Consider the following 21,804-nt stretch of genomic DNA (forward strand, 5'->3'; position numbering starts at 1 on the left):
TATTCGCTAATTGGTGCCAGTCAAGCACTTTGGAAATAAACACAAAGAAAACAAAAGAATTAGTGCTACACTAAGTCAGAATTAAGCCAGTCACAGTTCAACCTATAAACATAAATGGTCAGCTCATGGAGATTCAAAACAAGTTTCATGTTTTAAATATCTAAGCACATACATTGATAACAAACTGAACTTCTCAGACAACAGTTTTTAAAAAAAACATTCAGAGATTTTTTTCTCTTAAGAAAGCTGAGGAGCTTTGATATATGCAAACAAATCCCAGAGCTGGCCTACACAAGTCTAGAAGAGAGCGTGCTCTCTTTTAACATGTCTACTTGGTATGGGAATTTTGGTGTCAGGGGCAGAGCCAAGATCTCAAGTATTATAAACATAGACAGCAAAATCATTGGTCAGAAACAGAACCAGCTAATCCACATCTATACTAGGAGTGTTTACAGGAAATAGTAAATGATGCCTCACATCCACTAAATTCCCAATTTGAAAAATTACCATCCAGATGACGTCTCAGAGTACCAAAGGTTACAAAGCACATTTTTAAGAAGTCATTCATTCCCAATGCCATTACTTTTAAACCCTGATGTATGAGCTCTGTCAGAGCTCCTTGCATTGACAGCATTTATAAACATGCAGTTCACACCTGAATCTTGTGCTTCACGCTGGAATCTTATGTTTTTTTACAATATTGTATTGAATGATATAGTTATTTATATTATATTGATTGCATATTGTAAAATCCATTGAATGTTTTATGTACATGGTATATACACTGGTTTTATCGTTGTCTCAGTGAGGCCAAAGGAAAATTCCCATTGCATGTGGAGAATAAAACATATTGTAACGCAACGGGGGCTCAGGCGGGCGCCCTTGCCGCATCTGGTCGGCCCAAAGTATAGGTGGCTCGAACCCGGGACTTCCGCGTCTCTCTGCAGCGACCCAACCCCGTGAGCTAAAGAGAGATCTCTTTCCAGCCCAGTAGCTGTAGTCCTGCTATCATAGGGAAGGGCGGTGACGTCACCTGCTCTGGTACGCCGGCTCTTACACAGTACCTGACGGCCGTAAGCGTTACACTCTCCCCCGCTTAAATCGCCGTCCCCGGCGAAGGGCTATCCCACCCCGCTTCTGACACCAATGTAACGCAACGGGTGCTCAGGCGGGCGCCCTTGCCGCATCAGGTCGGCCCCACACCGTCCGGGGCTCGAACCCGGGACTTCCGCGTCTCTCTGCAGCGACCCAGCCCCGTGAGCTAAAGAGAGATCTCTCTACAGCCCAGTAGCTGTAGTCCTGCTATCACAGGGAAGGGCGGTGACGTCACCTGCTCTGGTACGCCGGCTCTTACACAGTGTCTGTCGGCCGTAAGCGTTACACTCTCCCCCGCTTAAATCGCCGTCCCCGGCGAAGGGCTATCCCATCCCGCTTCTGACACCAATGTAACGCAACGGGGGCTCAGGCGGGCGCCCTTGCCGCATCTGGTCGGCCCAAAGTATAGGTGGCTCGAACCCGGGACTTCCGCGTCTCTCTGCAGCGACCCAACCCCGTGAGCTAAAGAGAGATCTCTTTCCAGCCCAGTAGCTGTAGTCCTGCTATCATAGGGAAGGGCGGTGACGTCACCTGCTCTGGTACGCCGGCTCTTACACAGTACCTGACGGCCGTAAGCGTTACAATATTTTGATTCTGATTCTGATGTGGTTCAGGTCAGGCTATGTCATTAGTTGGCAGTGAGACTGATTTCCCTAATCAGCAGAGTGCAACTAAGTTCTTTCAGTGTCAGCTTACCTTGACTCAGTTAAGTCACCCTTAGCTTACCACATTAGATGCCTGTGAGCTTGCAGCTTGTCAGAAAAAGTCAGACCTTTAAATGCTATTCAATATTAGTGATGTGATTACTAGTAGTAGTGTGTCTTCTGAAAGGTTTAACTTAATGTGCATCACACACATCAAATGGCAATATGCATGTATTATACTGTATATTTATGTACAGGACTACAATATGTCTGCGATGGACTGGCATCCCTTCCAGGGTGTACCCTGCCTTGCATTAGAAAATGGATGGATGGACTACAATAAGTAGATATGTACAGATGCAGCCATCTAGAATGTGCCTCAAAACTCTATACTGCAGTGAGTTACAACATACAGAACTAAGCCCTTCCCTGCTCTTCCCTTTCTAGCCCTTCCCTGTTCAAGGCAGATTGATAAGTGGCATGTGTGTTAAACGTTAGTGATTTTAGCTTTATTAAAACTTTTTTTTTTCTTTATTTCTTAGTCTTAAGTAATAATTATTGAAAATACACCATATTTTGTATGTTATATAAATATATAAAATACATACCTTAGCTATTGCTATAATACATACCACGAATGGAGCATTGAACCTGGATCAGGTTTTTTAATGTGCCTGGTTTCATGGAAATTCTTAGATAATGATGACTTTCATGGAGTGACTATAAACTAATCACAATAACTCAGATTATTAACATTGCAATTCACCTTAAAGTACCACAGCTGTGTGTGGTTGTCAGAAAAACAAGTACAGTATTAAATGGTTATTAACTCATTAGTGCTTTCCTGCACTATTCATACTGTATGCATACAGTACTAGCAACAAACAATTTAATCAAGTACAATAAGAACATTGTTGAGACAGGATATTGTTACAGTTTTGCTACCACAAATCCAAATGAGATGTCACAATACTGTATAACACTAATAGAATTACCATTTTTAATTACATACAGTATACAGTTTTATTTTAGATTTTGATTGTCAAATACCTATAAAATAGCCTATACATAGTGGCATAAAAAACATGTTATATTTAAAAGCAAATAAACATGTAAAATAAAGGCCAGATTAAACTAAAAGTTTTAAGTAGTGATTTGAATGGCATTATCACATACAGTGAGTTGCATTGTAGCTGATATGCGTCCACATTATCTATAAACTTAAATTGTTAATATTGCAATTTGTCATTGAGGTATTATCTACACCGCTCTATATGTTAATAGAATTTTAATGATCACTTGCAAAACAGTGGTGTAATTATGGTAGATGAAGGCAATGTCAAAGAACGATACTAATACTATACTGTAGTTGAAGTACAGTATGGAAATCTGTGGACATTACTTCACGGGACTTTTTAACCTTTGTGGCATGCCAGAAAATGTAGTTGTTTTAACCATGTATTTAATTAATGGCTTCCTATCTCATGGAAATGTTCACCACTAGTGTGTGTCACCATTTGTATTGGGGAGGCATAAGATAATAAACTGAGAAAAACATATTTTTTCTTAAAAGTCATCAGATATATATAGTACAATGCATTAAATGGAATTAATTCGGTTTAGAAAGCCAACAGAATTCAATTTTCCATTACACCTCAAAGTGGCATTTATAAACACACAGGTGGCTTTACAGCATAAACGCTTTTGGTTGTGGTTCTTCAGACAAGAAGAAGAGTGTAAATAAAAGAGTGCAGCCCATACCAAGTTTCCCCTCACTGTGAGGAGATGATGCAACCACCCAGACACGAAACAATCCATCCAGTGGATAACAGAAAAGTTATGCTTTAATTAATACACGTAACGTAACAAAGCACTTCATCAACCTTGGTGAACCTTGATTTTATCAACTACCAAGAAGAAAGAAGTGCAGCATCAGATTATTCAAAAAAATAAAAACGCCATAATGTGCTGCTGCCTGGAGTATCATGGTGTCTACAGTGGTATATCAACTGACACCTCGCGCATTGTAGGTGGCTGCATCTATATAAAGTTTGACAAAACTACTTTAGTTTTCATCATCACAGAATACATCAGTTTACATCACTACATTCCACAGTGTCAAATCCTGCATTTTACAGTTTTAAGGACAGTTCTCTTACATTTACTGTACTATGCTCTTTCACTGTTACATAATTGGTTCTCCCTATTTCTCGTATGACATTTATTTCTGTATCCTGGATTTTGGTTAACTTTGATAATTAATAGCATAAGAATAGTGTTTTCACTGATTGATGAGTTGTTTCTGACCTCTTCCAGTAGTACGTTCAACTCCTGGTCTATGATAATTCATGTTGCTCCTTGATTGGTTCTGGACTGCTGTGCCAATTTTACACTTCTGACAAGGCTTGCTGGTCACTCAATCGTGTCCATCTGTTCTCTTAAGACAAGCCTTCCTCACATATTGTGTGCCTTTATATCAGATTCTACATATTTTGTGGCATGCTTCACACAAAATGAGACCTAACGTGCTTAATTTTAAATATAATTATTTTAATTAATAGGGCTAAAAAGAATTGCTGTGCATTTGTAGCTTCCACATTCCATACAATGTTCCTGGTCTTTGTCTGCAGTTTAGAGAATGATACCCTGTTACATGAAATACAGTTTAATTTGATGTCACATACAGAATGGTGCTAATTTTTAAAGCATTTAGTTGTAAGCATTATGTAAGTAAGATCATGTCTTGAACTACAGTCCTAATATTTTAGTTTCAGAATGCATGTCTTTGTTGAATACACACATTGCTGAGGTACAGTATGATGTCAGTATTCAGTAACCATTTTAAAGAGTTCAACAATATTATGAATGATAAGCATATAATGCAATCATGCAATCAAATATTACAGATAGTATGTGTGACAACAGCAACACAACATTTTTACTATCTTCAAATAATCTTTACACTATAAAGAATTCCATAAATTCTGTTGTGGAACTGTTTATTGTAAGATTTGAGCAAAATCCAAAGTGTTTCCAAATGATCAGTGCCATGATATTCAGTCAGGTGCCTGTAAAGTCAAACAATCTTTAGTTTAAGATGACAGCTTTAAGGCCCCATTCGTTGTTGCTACATTTTGTCATGATAAATAACTTTACAGTATATAACTTGTACAAGATTCAAAATGTATAAATATTTTTACTTTACCATAATTGACAGTTCTCTTATATTTACTTTTTTTATTAAAGATTACCATAAGGATTATATTTTTTCAGAAATTGCAATACATTGGGTATGCTTTGTACAATAAAAGCATAACCTAACTATGTGGGGTTTATGATCAGTACACATCCATCCATTTTCTAAACTCTTTATCCTATACAAAGGCAGGTTTAGACCAGAGCCTACAGTATGCTGGCAAGCAATGGGTGCATAGCAGGATACACCCTAGGCAGGATGCCAGTCCATCGCAGGGCACACTGATACAAACACACACACCTCACACCAGGGCCAGTTCTCCTTGAAAGCAAATTAACAAATTGTCTTTGGACTGTGGGAGGTAACTGGAGCACCCAGCAGAAATCTACGCAGACACGGGAAGAACAGGGGAGAATTGACCCAGCAATGCTATCCACTGTGTCACCATTCCACCCTTATGATGAATATACTGTAAATATGCTGATATACACATGCACAGAATTTATTATAATTCATCTACAAAGAACACTTAATTGCAACACATTAGGTCTACTTTGATATTCATACACTTTGCAGTTATAGTAATAGCCATAAAAGATTTTTACAACACTATCTTATTATATTATTTGTTTAATATATTTATTTTTTTAGAATTGCCAGAACTCAAAGGATTATACAATTTTTATAAAAGAATTTCTTTAAATTTGACTGTTATAAGGTAATATGTTTTGCTGAAGATATTATGAATGTATGGCATTGGGCGAACATAGCCTTGCATAAAATATGTCTCCCCATTCTCATATAACTAATCTGCATCAGTGACTCATAATTAATGCTGAATATTCAGCAATATTCAATATTCAATATTCAGCTTTCTGAACTGAAATAACATGCCAAAAGAGTCTGTTTGTTTGTTACATGTTTTCTACTTACAGTACAAATGTAATTCTGATAATAACAGGCTGTCTTTAAAAATATGTGACTTTGACTATTTAGGAATGGGATGGATCACTAATAATTAAGAAAAGTATTATTTTTGCAGTGATCACTTTAATCTTATAGGCCTGCAAACTAAATTTTTACCAGCAATCCTATTGATTTTTTTTACAAAAAATACCTGAAGATAAATTATACTGTATATATATATATTGTATACTGTAGTTTACTGCATTCCTTTGTAGAAAACATTAGTTTTGTCTGGTTAACAGCAGTATCTCTAACAACAGGAAGGCTATGTTTTATTGTGAGATGAAAACTAAATTACAACTCACAAGTAATGGCCCAATGAGGTATGGTGGTTCAGTTCCAGTGGTGCTACATGGATTTGGATTTTGGATGTTCTCCTTGTGATTGTGTGGGTTTCCTCCATGTGCTCCAGTCCAAACACATACTGGTAGTTTAATTGGCTTTTGGGGAAATTGGTCCTGGTGTGAGTGTGTGTGTCTGTAACTGTCTGCCCTGTGATGTACTGGTGTTCCTTTCCAGGTTCATCCTGCCTCATTGCGTGCCTGTTGCTTGCTAGGAAAGGCTCCAGCTGCTTGGTGACCCAGTATTATACTGCAGAAAGCAGTTAGAAAGTAGGTGGATGGAATTAGTGGTCCCCATCAAAAATCACACTACTCTACATTGTCATATATGTGGCGCAAACATTTCTTTCTAGTAAATGGCAATTACAGGATCCTTAAATGATAAGGACATTGAAATTAACATCAACCAAAACTCTACCACAAAACCATGTTTTATCATTTTAATAAAAAGTAATGAAAAATAGTTTGTGTGGTTACAACTATTGAAATTCATTGCAGTGCCTTCACGCAATTTTCCTTATTCAACTGATGGGAGTCCTTCTCAGCAAGTGAAATCTCTGACACCTTTTTGCAGTGTGATACTAATTGTTATGAGGAAAACACTTGATCCAGATCTTTGCAGAGCTTTGCACACTTAATTGTAATCAATAGGAGTAAATGAATGAAGTGCATGGTGGCCAGGAGGGCTGCAGCAATTACCATTTATCTGAGGGCCATCTGTTGGGAATTGGATAATTTGTTAAAATAATCATTTATGGAATTGTGCATGCATCTGCCTTTATGGGGCTTCTCTTTTCTTAAAGAGTTAAATGATTAAAAGAAACATTCAGCCTATGTGTGGATACCCACAACTGTCCACTGTTTCTGTTCTTCAGCTAAAGTACGAGTAGATTGTATTATTCTCATACACAGCTTTCAGAAAAAAAATGAGTATGTTAATTCAACCTTTGGGAATAAAATGCAGGGTTAAACTTGCTGCACAAACAAAAGAAGAATATACCATGTGGCAATGACATGATAGCAAAAAATAATGATGTCATCCTGATTGCAATGAAAGAAATACAAGGAAGGCTTAAGATTTATTTATGATAGTCCAAAATGGTATGAAAACTTTTTATTAATAAAATATTGTTTGTATAAATCAGTTTAATGACCAAAAACGGATGTTTATACTGCTTAGTAAATACAGTATAAAGATATCTGGGGAAAATTCAATACTATAATTTTTCACAAATATAAATGTCTTTTGCCTACTAATGACATTTCAATTAATCAAAACCCTCTAAGAAAAAAATAGATTTTTCCTAAAAATATTTCATTTAGAATTTTATTTAAAGGGCATTAAAAAATGTGTATATCAGTTGAACTAGATGGTTTTCAAAGTTTTTTTTTTATTATTCCCATATAGTTTATTGACAATTTCAGTTTAGAATAAGCATTTTAAATATGGCAATACACATCAGGAGCAGTAGAACTATTTTTTCCTTATTTACTCATTATTTTTTGCATGTTCAAAAGAAAATATTAACCTTTCAAAATTGAGCCATTCAGTCAATTATTACTGTATATATCACTTTAATGCATTTCGTTAGAGATAAAACAAACTAAAATGTAACCCCTGAGTTTGAAACATTCTATTACAGTGGTCTTGTGCAAAGACAAATAACTACAGAAGAATTAATCTATGATTCAGCGCCAATACTGACATTTAACTAGAGCCAAGGCCATTTATCAGCTGATAATGCCTACTGTGAAGGGTATTAATGCTAGAATAAACTGATTTTTCTTTGTAACTATTTTTTTTCTGGGCAATACGTAAAGATTTTTCCTTTTTTTTTCAGTGTGGCGCTTGAAACTAATAGTATAGAGCAGACAGTCAAATATTTATTGTTATGTATCCTTAAACCTTAAAAATCTAATAAACCTAATAGCCCAAGTCAGATGACATACTATAAATTAATTTTTAATATTGTGAAGGTTAATATATTCGTAATTTCCAAACATGTGATTAAATCAATTATTTTGCATTTCCTGAAAATATTTGTTTTTGTTCTGTTTTTTTTTTCTTAATATTCTATTTCTCCAGTACCATTTTTAGATTTTTGAGCTAACACACTGCCTTTTTGCTTACTGCTTCTGAAGGTCAAGGGACTTTTTGTTCTTAATAAAAACACGAACTAGTAGCAGTCCGAATATCACCCTATGTGAAGTGAAGTACTACTTATGCCTTCTGCCCATCTTGTAAGGTGTCACAATCCCAAAGGAAGACACACATGTACAAGTGTGAACCCTTTAATGAGGTTCCCAGAAGACCATTCTTTCTGAAAAAAAAAAATTGAGACAGAGGATTTGACCCTGAATAAATTTATTTTTCAACATAATATTTAAGATTTAAAAAGCAACTAAGGTTAAAATAAATAAATAAATGTTAATGATGTCAATGATGTGTATGTCAGAAAACCTTCGGGATACAGTACACTGTTAAAAAATACATTACAGTACATAGGAAATAGAGATACAGAACAATGTGATGCAGTACCTTCTTTGGTTTATGGGTTTGGGTGAAAACAATGTAAGAACCAGAGTATCTGCCTTTTGTGTTGCTAATTTGTACAGAGATCTTTTGTTAGAGCTGGACTAAATCTTTTAATGTAGCCCTTCAGTGGAGGAAGATGACATCTTTGAATTAAGTCAAAGTAGCATAATAAATATGTCTGGGTTTGGTCTCTGTAATTCGAGGTATTCTTATCCACAGAAAACATTTAACTATAAGACTCACTCAGGCAGAGGATAAAAGAAATGTACAGGTGCAATGTAGTCCCAGTTGAGAATCAACAGAATACTTACTGTATAGATATTAATAGTTATAACATCTTTTGCACTTAAAGTAATCAGATAATATTTTTAATTAATGAAAATTCATGCATGTTTCATGTATCTTTTTATACATTGTAATACAATGATAAGTATTTGAGTGTTAAAAAAATACAGACATCATATACAGTATTAATAAATACTAATAGTATCTTACACCTTCATTACACATCCTGTTAAAAGTAAGGTACTGATAAAGTATTTAAAAAAGTTTGCACTTTACTGTGTTGATGACACACCACCTTTTATTATTTGTATAACTATGGTAGTGATGAAAGGGTTAGTGATGAAAAAAGTGACTTATTTCTTTCTGCTTTCAATTTGGATATTTCATTTTTAGTTTTCATTAGATTTTTTCCATTTCCTTCAGTTTGTGTTCTTGTTTCTTCGCTTTTCAACTGATCCATGGTTTTATTTTTTTTACTTACTATTTTGATATTTCTTGAAATGTTCTGTATCGTCTTGGTAGAAACCAAAGATATCCTTCAGGTATTAACTACTTGAATCCTGGCTGACATCCAGGATATAGTTCCGTGTGCTGATGTCTAAGCATACTGATAGTACACATTTGCTATAATACATTATACACGTGCACAACAACATCAACAAAAAGTTCAAAATATTTCAAAAAGTTCAAAATATTATCAATTATTGTTTGCAGTATAAATCTGTTTTTTTTGCGGATTTATTGTTGAATGATTGCAGAATGATGAATGAGATCGGAAGCATATTTGACATCTTGAATTTTCCAAATGTGTTTAGTGGCACCAATCTTCAGCCTTCATAGTGCTTTCTGGGGCTTTTGTTGGGGAGATGTGAGTGAAATGAATAAATTAATTTAAATTAATAATACATAATAAGTGAAATGAAGATCTTTCATATCTCAATCAATTCAATTTGGTGTAGATCTGAAATATGTTTCAAGGCTTTTTGGCTTCCACAGAATTATGACCTACAGTATGTACTGTAATACTTACATACTGTATACTTTATTCAGCACAGCCATTAGAAAATAGAAATAACATAATACATCATTTCCGCTTCTCCACCAAAATAAGAAAACAAGCACAGCCATAAGTCCAATTATATATTAAATCTCCTAAACTGCCAATTTTTTTTTTTTGCAGAGTAGAATGAGAAGTAAAGGACCATTATCAAAAACATTATTGCAAAAAATATTTTAATACGTTTTACTTAAAATATGTCCTCAAATAAATCAGATTGCATTACCTATAGTACATTATCTACAGTGTATACTGAATTTCTCATGTTGATAGACATTTGAAAAAGTTTAATTTAAAAAAGCTCTCTAGGCAGTTACTGATGGACTAATTCCCACTGTGACAATCACATATTTATGCTTATACATCATTTATACACATTTATAGCCATGTACTGTATAAAAAAAGATTCAAGCATGTTAGACCTCAGTGCACACAAAATCAAGTAATCACAAATTTTAAAATCTAAAATAAAAGATATGCATTAGTCTATGAATACATAAAAAAACAAAAAATAAAAATCTATAAATCTATGGTTTATTCTGGTAAATTAATCACCAAAGGCTATCAGGTGGTATTTATATTTTAACACCACAGGCACATTAAATTGTTTCCTTATATACTGTAATAATTGCTCTGATGTATACTTTATTCTCAAATGGAATCACATTTAAAGGCCTTTTTACTCCCCATTGTTTTCACACACCTTCACAAAGAAAGGTGACACCAAAAACATCAAATCGTGAAACACGAGTACCAACTCTAGCTTAAGTAAACCATACGAATACCAAAAACCTCTTTTGTTAAAAAAAGAAAGACAATAATGAATGAAGAGTCCAACATGCATGGTTACATAATTAGTTACTGGGCTAAAAGAATAGCAAAAAGATAAGACTTTTCCCCATTTGTACATTAGGTGAATAACGAACAAATAGTTACAGATGAATACAACTCTTCATTTTGTTTCTGGACACTTTAATCAACCTGCCTGCATGTTTGGATCAATCAATTTCAACAATTACTTCCATTCATCTTCGTCTTGCCATTCATTCTGTGGCAGCCAGGGGAGCACAAAGTAATTGAATTTAGCTGGAATCTAATACAAGGACAAATTGTGACATGTTGTGTATAATCAGTTTGCAAGTACTGCTCTGATATAGTTTTCTTTTTTTTTTTTACTTTTCCACCAGGAGAATGATGACGTTTCCCACAGTGGCAGCTCAGATGAAGGGATTGGGAGTGAAAGTGAGAGCATTCAGGACATTTCAGGTTAGTAAATACTGAAGGTGAGAAGTACTGTACTCAAAAGAGCATACAATACAGAATTTTATTATAAACCTAAATAATTAATCAAGCTAATGAAATACCATCGTAGCTACACATTTACAGTAGCACAAAACACCGTGGAAAAGCAAATGTCTAAACCTTAGGGAATAATGTCAAAACATTCATCACAATATTGTCACAGTTACGATGTCTGGTTTACTCAGTGTTGCAGAAATGTTTCAAAAGTCATCTTAAAATTTGCATTGAACACAACTTTATTTGAGACTATCCAAAAGCATGTTAATCTCTTGTACAGTAAAACGAATTTGCAATGCAACATTCCTGAAACACTAAAAAGACCTGGATATGACAATTATGTTCTATTTTTTTCATGGATGATGAGAGTCTGTTTTAAAAATAAGAAGTTAATAATCAATGCACATTTGTTTTTATCCATTACATACGTAACATGATCTTCCCTTCCTGAAAACCTACAGTATTGTCCCTCAATAATTTTATTACAGTGTGAAATAATGAAGATTTGTCTTATTAACTAACAAAAATGCAACAGATACTTGCTTTAACCTGAGTACTACCAATACTTGACATCTACATCATTTTTAAATATTTTAAAATTCACAGTATGAAGATAATGATAATGATTTCTGCTGATGGGAAATTTGCTTTGCAGGCACATACAGTAAAAACATAACACAGCATATAGTATTTTGACATAACACTATATATAGTTTTGATTCTCTTTCTGTAATTATTGACACATAACAAAGGCATCCAAATGCAAATTTACTGCCACCGCTCTGTTCATAGCAAAATAATATTTGGTATGCAGATCTTATGGCTAATTTTTCATTCTATTTCTTCAAATTAACCACTAAACTGTAAGTTTTTGTAAACAAAATGCTAAAAAGTTATAATTTATCTTTGAGGTACTTAGGCCTCAAAACATTTTAAGCTCATTGCAATTATAAAGATTTTTTTTCTCAATTTTAAAATTGAATGCGTTAAAAACCAGGAAGCCTGACAAAATCCTACTAAACAGAAAAACAAACATTGGGACATATAATCCTGTGAATTTGTGACTGTAAATCCCTGCAACAACCAGGATCACGGCTTTTTTTTGTATACTTTTAAATCTTCTTATAAACTGCTTCACTGATTAAATTGAAATTTTGACTTGAAATTTGACTCCAGTAACCACACAAGGTTAGTAAATTTTCTGCCTCAGAGGTTTCTTAATTTTGATTTCTTAATTAAATTCTTAAAAATCTTCATTTTTATATGCTTGCAGCTGTTTCAAGAATGTAGTTCATCATGCAAATTGCTCCTGCTCATAAACTGTTCAACTAATTAACTCCAAACTGAATAGTTGTAATTCTACCTACAGGTAGGATATGGTACCTGTACAGTATAAACTGTACTCTTTTAAAACATTGGGCCAAACAAAAAGCAAAATGAACAGTAGAAATATACAGTCAAATTCTATACAGTTAAATTCTATACAGTCATGTATACAATTTATAGTGGTGTTAAGCTAATATCCTATAATGGAGTAGTAAGGCCTTATGTTTAATTTTTTGGCGGTTTTGTGAAAATGTACTATTCTGGTCACCACGTTACAGAAAAGACATTGCTGCTATGGAATCAGAGAAGAAGTACCAGAACGATTCCTGGGCTCAAAGGACATACACAAACTGACAAGCTGAAAAGAACTGAACCTTTTTAGTGCTGAAAAATGATGACTACTGATATAAGTATTCAAAAGCACTATCAAAGTCAGTCCAGTGGTAATTTCAGAATCTACACAAAGTGAAGGAAACCAGAGATTCTATGTGGAAATGCTTTTAAAACTAAGAACAGGTGATAATTATAATAGAGAGAGATGTACATGCAGTATCTGGAACAAGCTACCTGTATTTTTTAAACCTGCAACATTTACAAGAACACTACATTAGTACTATCTCCTTGAGGGTTTGCTTTTGTGTGTAGATTTACAGCACCTTCAACTAAACAGCCATGCAAAATGTTATGATTAAAGGTACTTCAAATAACTGTCTTGCATTATCACCTTATTGACAAATTGGGAAGTTATCAATACTCGTCATTTTTTACAGGCATAAAGAATCTGAATACTCTAATTAAGAAGCATGTGCCTGAAGCACGTTTTCTTGAGAGCATTGGCCAGGAGATAACCTACATTCTTCCATACGCTGGGGCACAAAATGGCACCTTTGCTCAAGTTTTTAAAGAGCTGGAACTGGAAATGTCAGACCTGGGCATAACCAGCTATGGAATTTCAGATACCACTCTTGAAGAGGTAACATAATGTACATTACTACTACTACTACTACTACTACTACTACTACTACTACTAATAACAATAATAATAATTTCACCATTCTACAATCTGACATCTGGGATGACTTCCACTATCCCACTGTTTTCAGATGGTTTGTTTTATTTTGGATTCTGCTGTCAATGATTTAAAATTATTTAATATAATCAAACACTTTACATTTTGTTTCTCCTAAAAAGGTCAAATGAACCATTATATGACACCATGAATGATGACATGAAATTAGTGTTGCTAATCTTTTTTTTCATACAGTAATTGTAATTTATTCAGCCCTCCAAAGATGCCTCCCATCCAGGCTGTATTCCTGCCTGGAGCTCTGTGTTTCTGGGATTTGGGGTGACTAGACCCTACAGCAGTTTTCTGATAATTAATGCCTAAAAATGAAAGAAATTTTTAAAGTGGGTTAAAGGCTACATTCTTTGTGAAGCTGGATTGAAAGGATTGAAATCTTGTAAGAGAAAAATGTTATTACATCTTACTAATCATTATGTGAAGCTCACATGATTAAGGTTAGACACATTCTATCAAAATACTTTTTACCACTTCACTTGCAACATTTTGAATTTGACAATTGTGCTATCCCATTCTTGATCAATCAGATTTACCAGAGTTGTGAGCTATCCATCCCCCATATATTATTATTGGAATGTTGCCATTTTCAAACTTTTAAATGCTGTATGTATTAATAACGTAATACATTTAACAGATATTTCTGAAAGTGGCAGAGGATACTGGTGTTGATGCTGAAACACTAGGTAAGTAAATCTTCAACCAACATTTTTATTATTAAGGGATTAACATTTAAAACACTTATAGTAAATGCCTAAATTCCCTTTGCTTCTAATGTGGATATACAGTACAGTAGATGCCTAACTGTTGAGCATTGCACTCTAGACATCACCAATTTGTGTGGCCATCTTCAATAGACAGCAGAGTTCAGGGTTTTCCATATTGTAGTGCACAACTACTATACCTGAGTACTTTCAGGGTTTGGAAGTAAGGACTCAGTCAGGATAACCTCAGCTGTGAGTTGGTGGGTGACTGTGAGCCTGACATATTGTCAACACTAGTTACTGTAGATCACTGCCATCAGTGATAATTATCTGCAGTTACAATGGAACATGCAGTACTGGCTGGCTTTGATGTGTGTGTCTGTGACATTTTGAGAGTTGTAAAGTTACAAATGAGATGATTAACAATTATAATTATAACCATATCACAAAATTAATTAGTGCAATATTTTCCTCGTTTGTTTTAATATCTCAAAATACACAAATGTTACAGTTACAGAGCAGTACATTTCTCGTGATGGGTTTGTGTGTTTTATCTTTTATAAATTACATTTGTAAAACCAGAAGAAAATGTTGCCTTGGAGCAAAAATCTTTGAAAACCTTATTATACATTTTTAAAGATACACTTTGACTACAAAAACATTTTAATGAGGTAGTTGTATAAAATGCTAGTGCTCATAAGTTTAAATCATTCCTGTTTTAATGTTCAAGGCCTTAAAGTGGTTCATAGTCAGTCTATATGTTTTACATTTCTAGACTTTTCAAATACATATCACTTCACTATTTCTATTCATAGCAATAATTAGTAGGTAATCTGTAATATGCAAATGTAGTAAAATTGTGGTTCTCAACCCTAGTCCTTAGGGACCACTGTGTCTGCTGGTTTTAGCTTGAAATCTCAAATGTTAATTGATGTCTTTAATAATGGTGCATGCTTTCTTAGATACTTAATGCTAGTGTATAGAAATTGCCATATTTTTGTGTTTTGTAGTTTATAAAATGATAGGTTATATTTTTCCTGATTTATTTTATGTTCTAGAAATCAGTGTTCTAGTTTTATAATGCAGTATTTATTTTTTCTGAACTAATCAGTGTTCCAGTTTTATAGTGCAATAAATACATTTTTTTGTAGAAACCAGTGAAACATTTGTAAGAGACTGGAAGAGGACTTCAAGGGAATCTAAACGCAACAGCATTTCCAATGTTGGAAAAAGTTCTGAGCAGCTAATTACCAGCAGTGGTATGAATATTACATTTTGCCTTTCTGTTGTACATTTGTAGCATACAGTAGCTACAAAGAGAACCTTCCTTTAAAAACTTCACTTCCATCTCATGGCTTACTAGTTGATAGTAACGCTATTTTAAAATCTCAATATACTTTATATATCTCCCTAAAAAATATTTAGAAAAGGAGGTTAACAAGTGGTTCAATCTAGAGTATAAAAATGTTTACCTATGCACAGGTTTGGCTATACAGTATGATTCAGGAGTAGCAGTTTCAAGCCTGAACTATGTCACCAGTTTACTGAGATTGTGATTCCTCAAGTGGCAGCCCAGTATTAGCTGTGTTTCTCTGAGAGAAAGGTTTTTATGCTGGGCTTGTTTAGCTCATGCCCTTAGCAAAACAGCACACCCTGTGGCCTGTGAAGCACCTTTGTGTTTCCAGTGCTGTCAATGATGGACATATTTATCTTGTAATTTGTTTATAATCTCTGGTATGGGGCTATGGTGCCTATGGTGTGTAAAAAAAATGGCATGAAGGTGGTCACAGGGATATGTAAAAACACGTAATTGGTTACGCCAAATCAAGTGGGTGTAACAAAGATCATTGATTTTATTTAAAGAAATAGATTCTGTAGGTTGTGGTTTGAATTGTGGATATAAATAATGCAGTCTCACGAAAGATGACTTTTACTTTTACTCATCTGCTCTCAAACTGAATATCAGTAATTGCATTATGCATTACAGAATAATTCAGACATTTGACAGATTTTGATTTATGCAATGGAAGTCCTAGATTTGTTTCGGTCAAATGGTCAAAAGCTTGTGCACAATCTGAAAATAACAGGAAATACGTTCTAATGCAGCAATGTTGTAATTACGATCTCAATTATCGTGAAGCACATGGTCATTTTTAATTGGAACAATACTCATGATATTCCTTGTAAAATCAACATACATATCTGAGACACTTTCACAGCTGTCTTGCTGGTTTTATTATTTTATTTTTATGCAGATGTTTAAATTAGTGCACTTATTTCTATTATTTCAATATGAACATCATGTATATAGTATTGTTAATTTAATCTAAGTAACCAAGGTTTTATTATCTTTTTTTGCCACCGATGAAGAGGGAAAGGGGAGATTCACAAATAGAGTTCAAGGTATGTGTTTCAAAAAGTTAAAGGGGAACTGCTCATCCCAATTTTTCAGTTATGCATAACATAATGAACTTTGTTAAAGTACTGTAGGGTCACGACTTTGTCGCAAACTGCTGCTTGATTACTAGATAATAGGGCCACTTCAAGTCACCGAAAGTTTTGTTGCCTTGTTTGGAATCTCAGATGACTGCAATATGGCGCTGTGCATACCTGGAAATTTTAACTATTTTCTGATGTACAGTACAATGGAGGTTTTATAAGTTACTGTGTACATTTTATTTTTATTGTGGTTTGAAATGCACTCATCAGTGCCAAATATAACTGTAAAATATAAAATAGCATGTCAGTTCCCCTTTAAGCATCACTCCCTTCACATACAAAGTTAGCCTATATGGCAGAGTAGCAAACCCATCTCAATTCCTGCATGCTTGAAACATATAATTTAAGTAATATTGCAATAATGTGACCACAAACACCTTTTCCTAGCCCAATGAGCTGATGTGGCTCGGATATAGAAACGACCTCTTGACATGTTCAGTGAGTCCAGGAAGACCTGGTATGGAAATTGCTGGTGTCCATGTTAGATGATCCTGCAGCTGTAATATCTATCTGCCTTGTGCTCTTGTTCAGATACTGTCGTTCATTCTGTAAACACAACATGCTTCTGACTATAACTTTAAGACTGTCTGCAGCTGTATTTGATCCCCACCCTCAGAGCTAAGGCTTAAACTGCCAGAATTTGTCAAAACTATGATTGAATTCTATGTATCTGTCATTATTTTAAAAAGGGTCTTTTTGCTATAGATTTTCCTGAGTGGAATTCTAATTAGATTGCTTTTATTTGTGTTTACTTTTCAGATTCTGAAAGACCCGATGGTCTGAAGGGGAAAGGTTCATATGTCATCAGCGGGTGGAAGCTGATTCGCAGGCAGTTTTTAGCACTTTTCATTAAAAGGTTTCACCACGCCCGCAGAAGCCGCAAAGGACTTATTGCACAGGTATGGCGAGGATAGTTTGATTAGCATTTTGGTTGGAAAACCACTCTGAAAGCCATTTAACCCTGAACTACACTTTGGTACTTCATGTTTTATAGGGGTATGTTCTTGCTGAAGCATCACTCCTTCACCTACAATGCAGCTAAGATAGATTTGAGGAATTAATTTGTGCCTGAAATGTTATGTAACTATACTTCAAAAGAATGTCAGATATAAGTACAGTAACCCATTCCCATTCTCTGGTAGACTATAAAGTGTTAAAATATTTTGGTTATATGTGATAGCCAAAGTTGCAAATACAGCATTAAGTGCTGAGTGTTTATTGTATTATTTTACCAGCTTCAAAGCATTTTAAAACTTTTAATGTTTGTGATAATGCGTTGTATTATTTAATGCTTGCAATCGGCTAGCTATTTATATTTGTATCTTAATCCAGTAATGTTATGAAAGTTATTTCATTTTTCTTTTGTACCTAACTGAATAATTAATAATCTGGTAAGGATTTAATTTCAGCCTTTTTACTATAATCATTTGGGTATTTTGCCTCTAATTTTATGCATTAAATAAATAAATTGCACCTGAATTTACTCTTCTGGTATAGAAAATAATAATCTGAAGACTGAGTAAGTTTAAACCTTTTCATAAGCAACGTATTTTACTTCAGGTGCACTGACCTTAATCATCATCAATCAAAATGAATGGTGTCCTTGTCTAATATCAGTAGAAGAGATCAGTAAGTAGTTATTAGTTCAATAAAAGTACATACTGCATCAATGTGTCAATGGCATACAAAAAACATAAAGTTATCAAAGATTTTCTCCAATGTCCAATAATTAGCTTTTATGTTTGTCTTTCTGTACTATAATTTCAACCTTCAGGCATATCCGGATTGTGGAAAACAATTCCTGAGGCAATTGTGGAGCTATCGAATTAATTTAAAATGTAAATAGCATTCAGTAATAGCATTCAGTTCCTTGAAACCCTAAACTATAGTACACACTCTGATTAAGCAGCATATACACTATATAGCTGGCCATTTTGATAAGGTATACAATTTTTATTTTCCTTTACTTCTTAACAGAAGCTGATTTTGTGTTGTGTGCTGATTTGTGAAGATGCATTTTGTTGATTCAGATATGATTAACCTCAACAGATTACTCCTGCCTACAATTTATTTGCTTTGCACAGGTCAATAATAATAACAGCTGTAATAACAATATTTACAAACAGTTATAACAATGTTATAACAATAACAACAACATAATTAAAAAAAGACTTGCAGAAATAAAGCATAAGAAATTACTGTCACTGAAAAATAATAACCATTTTGCTGAGAATATTATGTCAGAATACAAAACAACTGCTTAAAAGAATATTTCTGGTCCGCCTTCTCTGGTACAGATATCTGTTTTTATGTATGAATATAACAGACAATTAAAATTAAATAAAAACAATCTAATGGAATTTTAAAAAAATAAAGAAATGTGCAGTTCATCTAGTTCCACAAATGTAGACCCAATAATGGTAGCACACATCTCATACATGTCAGATGTAGAACATAAGAATGACATTAAAAGAAATGTACTGTTATGCAATCACCGTATAACATAAACATTATTTTTCTTTAGCCCTTTTTGAAATTCAAGAATTAAATGAATTAACATTTTAATTTCCTATTAAAATAGTAATTATCAATAGCCTTATTCCTTGGGAGTATCTGGTGTAAACTTTTGAAATTATATTCTAAGATATCCATACATTAATTTATACATTAATCATGCAGTGGAAGAACATGGCACACGATAGCCGGTATGGCCTTGAACACAGATCCTATAAAGTACAGTAGCAGCATTAACCATCTTACCAGTATGTCACCCATCCACAGATACAGTAAAGAAAAAAAACTACATTAAAAAAACATTTTTAAAATACAGCAAATGCTTTTATGGCTCACAGTTACTTGTTTGTAATTATCTTGTTATGAGCAGGGATTTCAATCTAGAAATGACTCGGAGTGTTTATCGCGTGCTTCTCTAGAGCAACACCATTATAGACAGATTGACGATTGAGATTCAAATGCTGCTCACACATTGGCCAAGAAAGCTTCTATGACTGATATTCTGACTGGTCTGAATTATTATTTAAGCAATAGATATTCTGTGTCATGATATGTATTCCCATGATTCAGTGCCTAGAACCATTGCTGCAATATTCCAGCCCTAAAAAACACATTGTGGAGATATTTTGAAGCAGCCAAGTATGACACAATAAAATAATATGTTATAAATATGTTTAAATTATTTTAATGATTAATATTTTCTAAATGTATATTCTAGGTTAGGATAGTTCAAGTTTGACCTTTGGGTAGTTTGTCATTTTAAGGATTTCACATTGTTATTTAAAGAGCAGACAGATATGTTTCAAGGGAGACTTTGATGCTCACCCTACAACATAAATCCCATATTTTTCTTAATAATTATAATTAAACTTCTCTAATAGCTTTCCAATATTCATTTTCTTTAAAAGAAAGTCTTGGATCAGGTTTTATTACTATACACACAGCATGTTCAGAACATTTGATATTATCAGCTATACTCTGACTCTGAATGCTTTATCTTATCTAAAGGCTTTGCTAGTCCCCTGTTGCCAAGGAGACAGCTTGGTATAAATTCTATATGCTGTTGTTTAAATTTCTGAAGTAGGTTTGTTCCCAGCAATCACCCTTTTGGTTTTTTCTAATGAAGTAACTGTCATTTAGTAACTAGAAAGAAGCAAAGAAGAAATATCCTCTTTAAGCAATCACATTCATTTTCCCAGATCTGTGCAAGATTGTAATTGTACGAGAGGTAGTTTCATGTAATCACTAAAATGTGTGTTTGCTTGTGTCATTCATTATGTTTCTTATAAAGGCTGGGTCAAAAGTCCTCATAAGTGTATTATTTAAATGTAAGATCTGACTTTATTTCCTCATTGTTGGTGTTTAAACTAAAATTTTCTGCTTTAAATTATGCATGTATTTTTCACTTATTTAAATGTCAGCACTAATCCCCAATTAACATCTCATAATTGTAAAGCTTTGTAATTGAACTTGTTTGCCATGTTTGACTGAGCTATGGGATAGCATTAAGGAAAATAAAACTGTATTTTAAATGGATACATTCAGTCAGGCTATAAATATATATATATGGATTAGCATGATGCTACAAGGTGGAGGGTATACAGTACTTGTCATACGAACATGGATTGCGAAATTGACATGCTACATCTTGTAACATTTAGAATAGGCAAAGAAAACACAAATGTGGGAGCACACAGATACCTTGTCAAGGGCATCTCCTCAGTGGCTACCCTGTAGCTGTTGAGTTTTGCAGATTCTGAGCTCAGTCCACATTAGGGTTGTTTAAAGGATTTTCTGCAACTATCCACCAACAGGGAGATTGTTATGCTGCAAGGGCAGACCTGGGCTTGAGGTGACCTGATAGGGACTGGTTGGTCCGGGAAGACCAGCTTAGTATCCACAGTAAGATGAAGATTTGTGTCTGTTTACTCTCTGACTCTCTCAAGCTTTCTCCCATCCACTGGAGTGAAAATGTGCAGGAATAGTTACCAAAAGAGCAGCATATGGTTCTGGATTACTGTTGTTAACATGAGAATTTCTGTTATCCCACTAGTTTTCTGGCCAGAAAGATCATGCAGAATATTATTTTTCATGACTGTGCCACAATCAGTAATAGCATACAGATCTAGACAAAGCTACATGTTAACTGGTGAACAAATGACCATAACTATTGTAAGCATAAGGTGCTATTAATGAAATTAACCTAAATAAAATGTGTAGTTTATTTTTCGTATTTCTGTAAAAAATACATTAATGTTGTT

General features: G+C 34.1%; 1 protein-coding gene across 1 annotated transcript in view; it reads left to right on the top strand.

Annotated features, from left to right (window-relative positions):
- Positions 1–21,804, top strand: part of LOC148840567 (phospholipid-transporting ATPase ABCA1) — a 300,212-nt gene that overhangs the window by 157,658 nt on the left and 120,750 nt on the right. The window contains exons 23-28 of the mRNA XM_088932095.1: positions 11,308–11,386; positions 13,516–13,718; positions 14,464–14,512; positions 15,682–15,789; positions 16,901–16,933; positions 17,789–17,928. Of these exons, the coding sequence (XP_088788221.1) occupies positions 11,308–11,386; positions 13,516–13,718; positions 14,464–14,512; positions 15,682–15,789; positions 16,901–16,933; positions 17,789–17,928 (612 nt within the window). The remainder of the gene's footprint in view (positions 1–11,307; positions 11,387–13,515; positions 13,719–14,463; positions 14,513–15,681; positions 15,790–16,900; positions 16,934–17,788; positions 17,929–21,804) is intronic.

This window comes from Atractosteus spatula, chromosome 1, assembly GCF_055471065.1.
Source record: "Atractosteus spatula isolate fAtrSpa1 chromosome 1, fAtrSpa1.hap1, whole genome shotgun sequence".
Taxonomy (NCBI): domain Eukaryota; kingdom Metazoa; phylum Chordata; class Actinopteri; order Semionotiformes; family Lepisosteidae; genus Atractosteus; species Atractosteus spatula.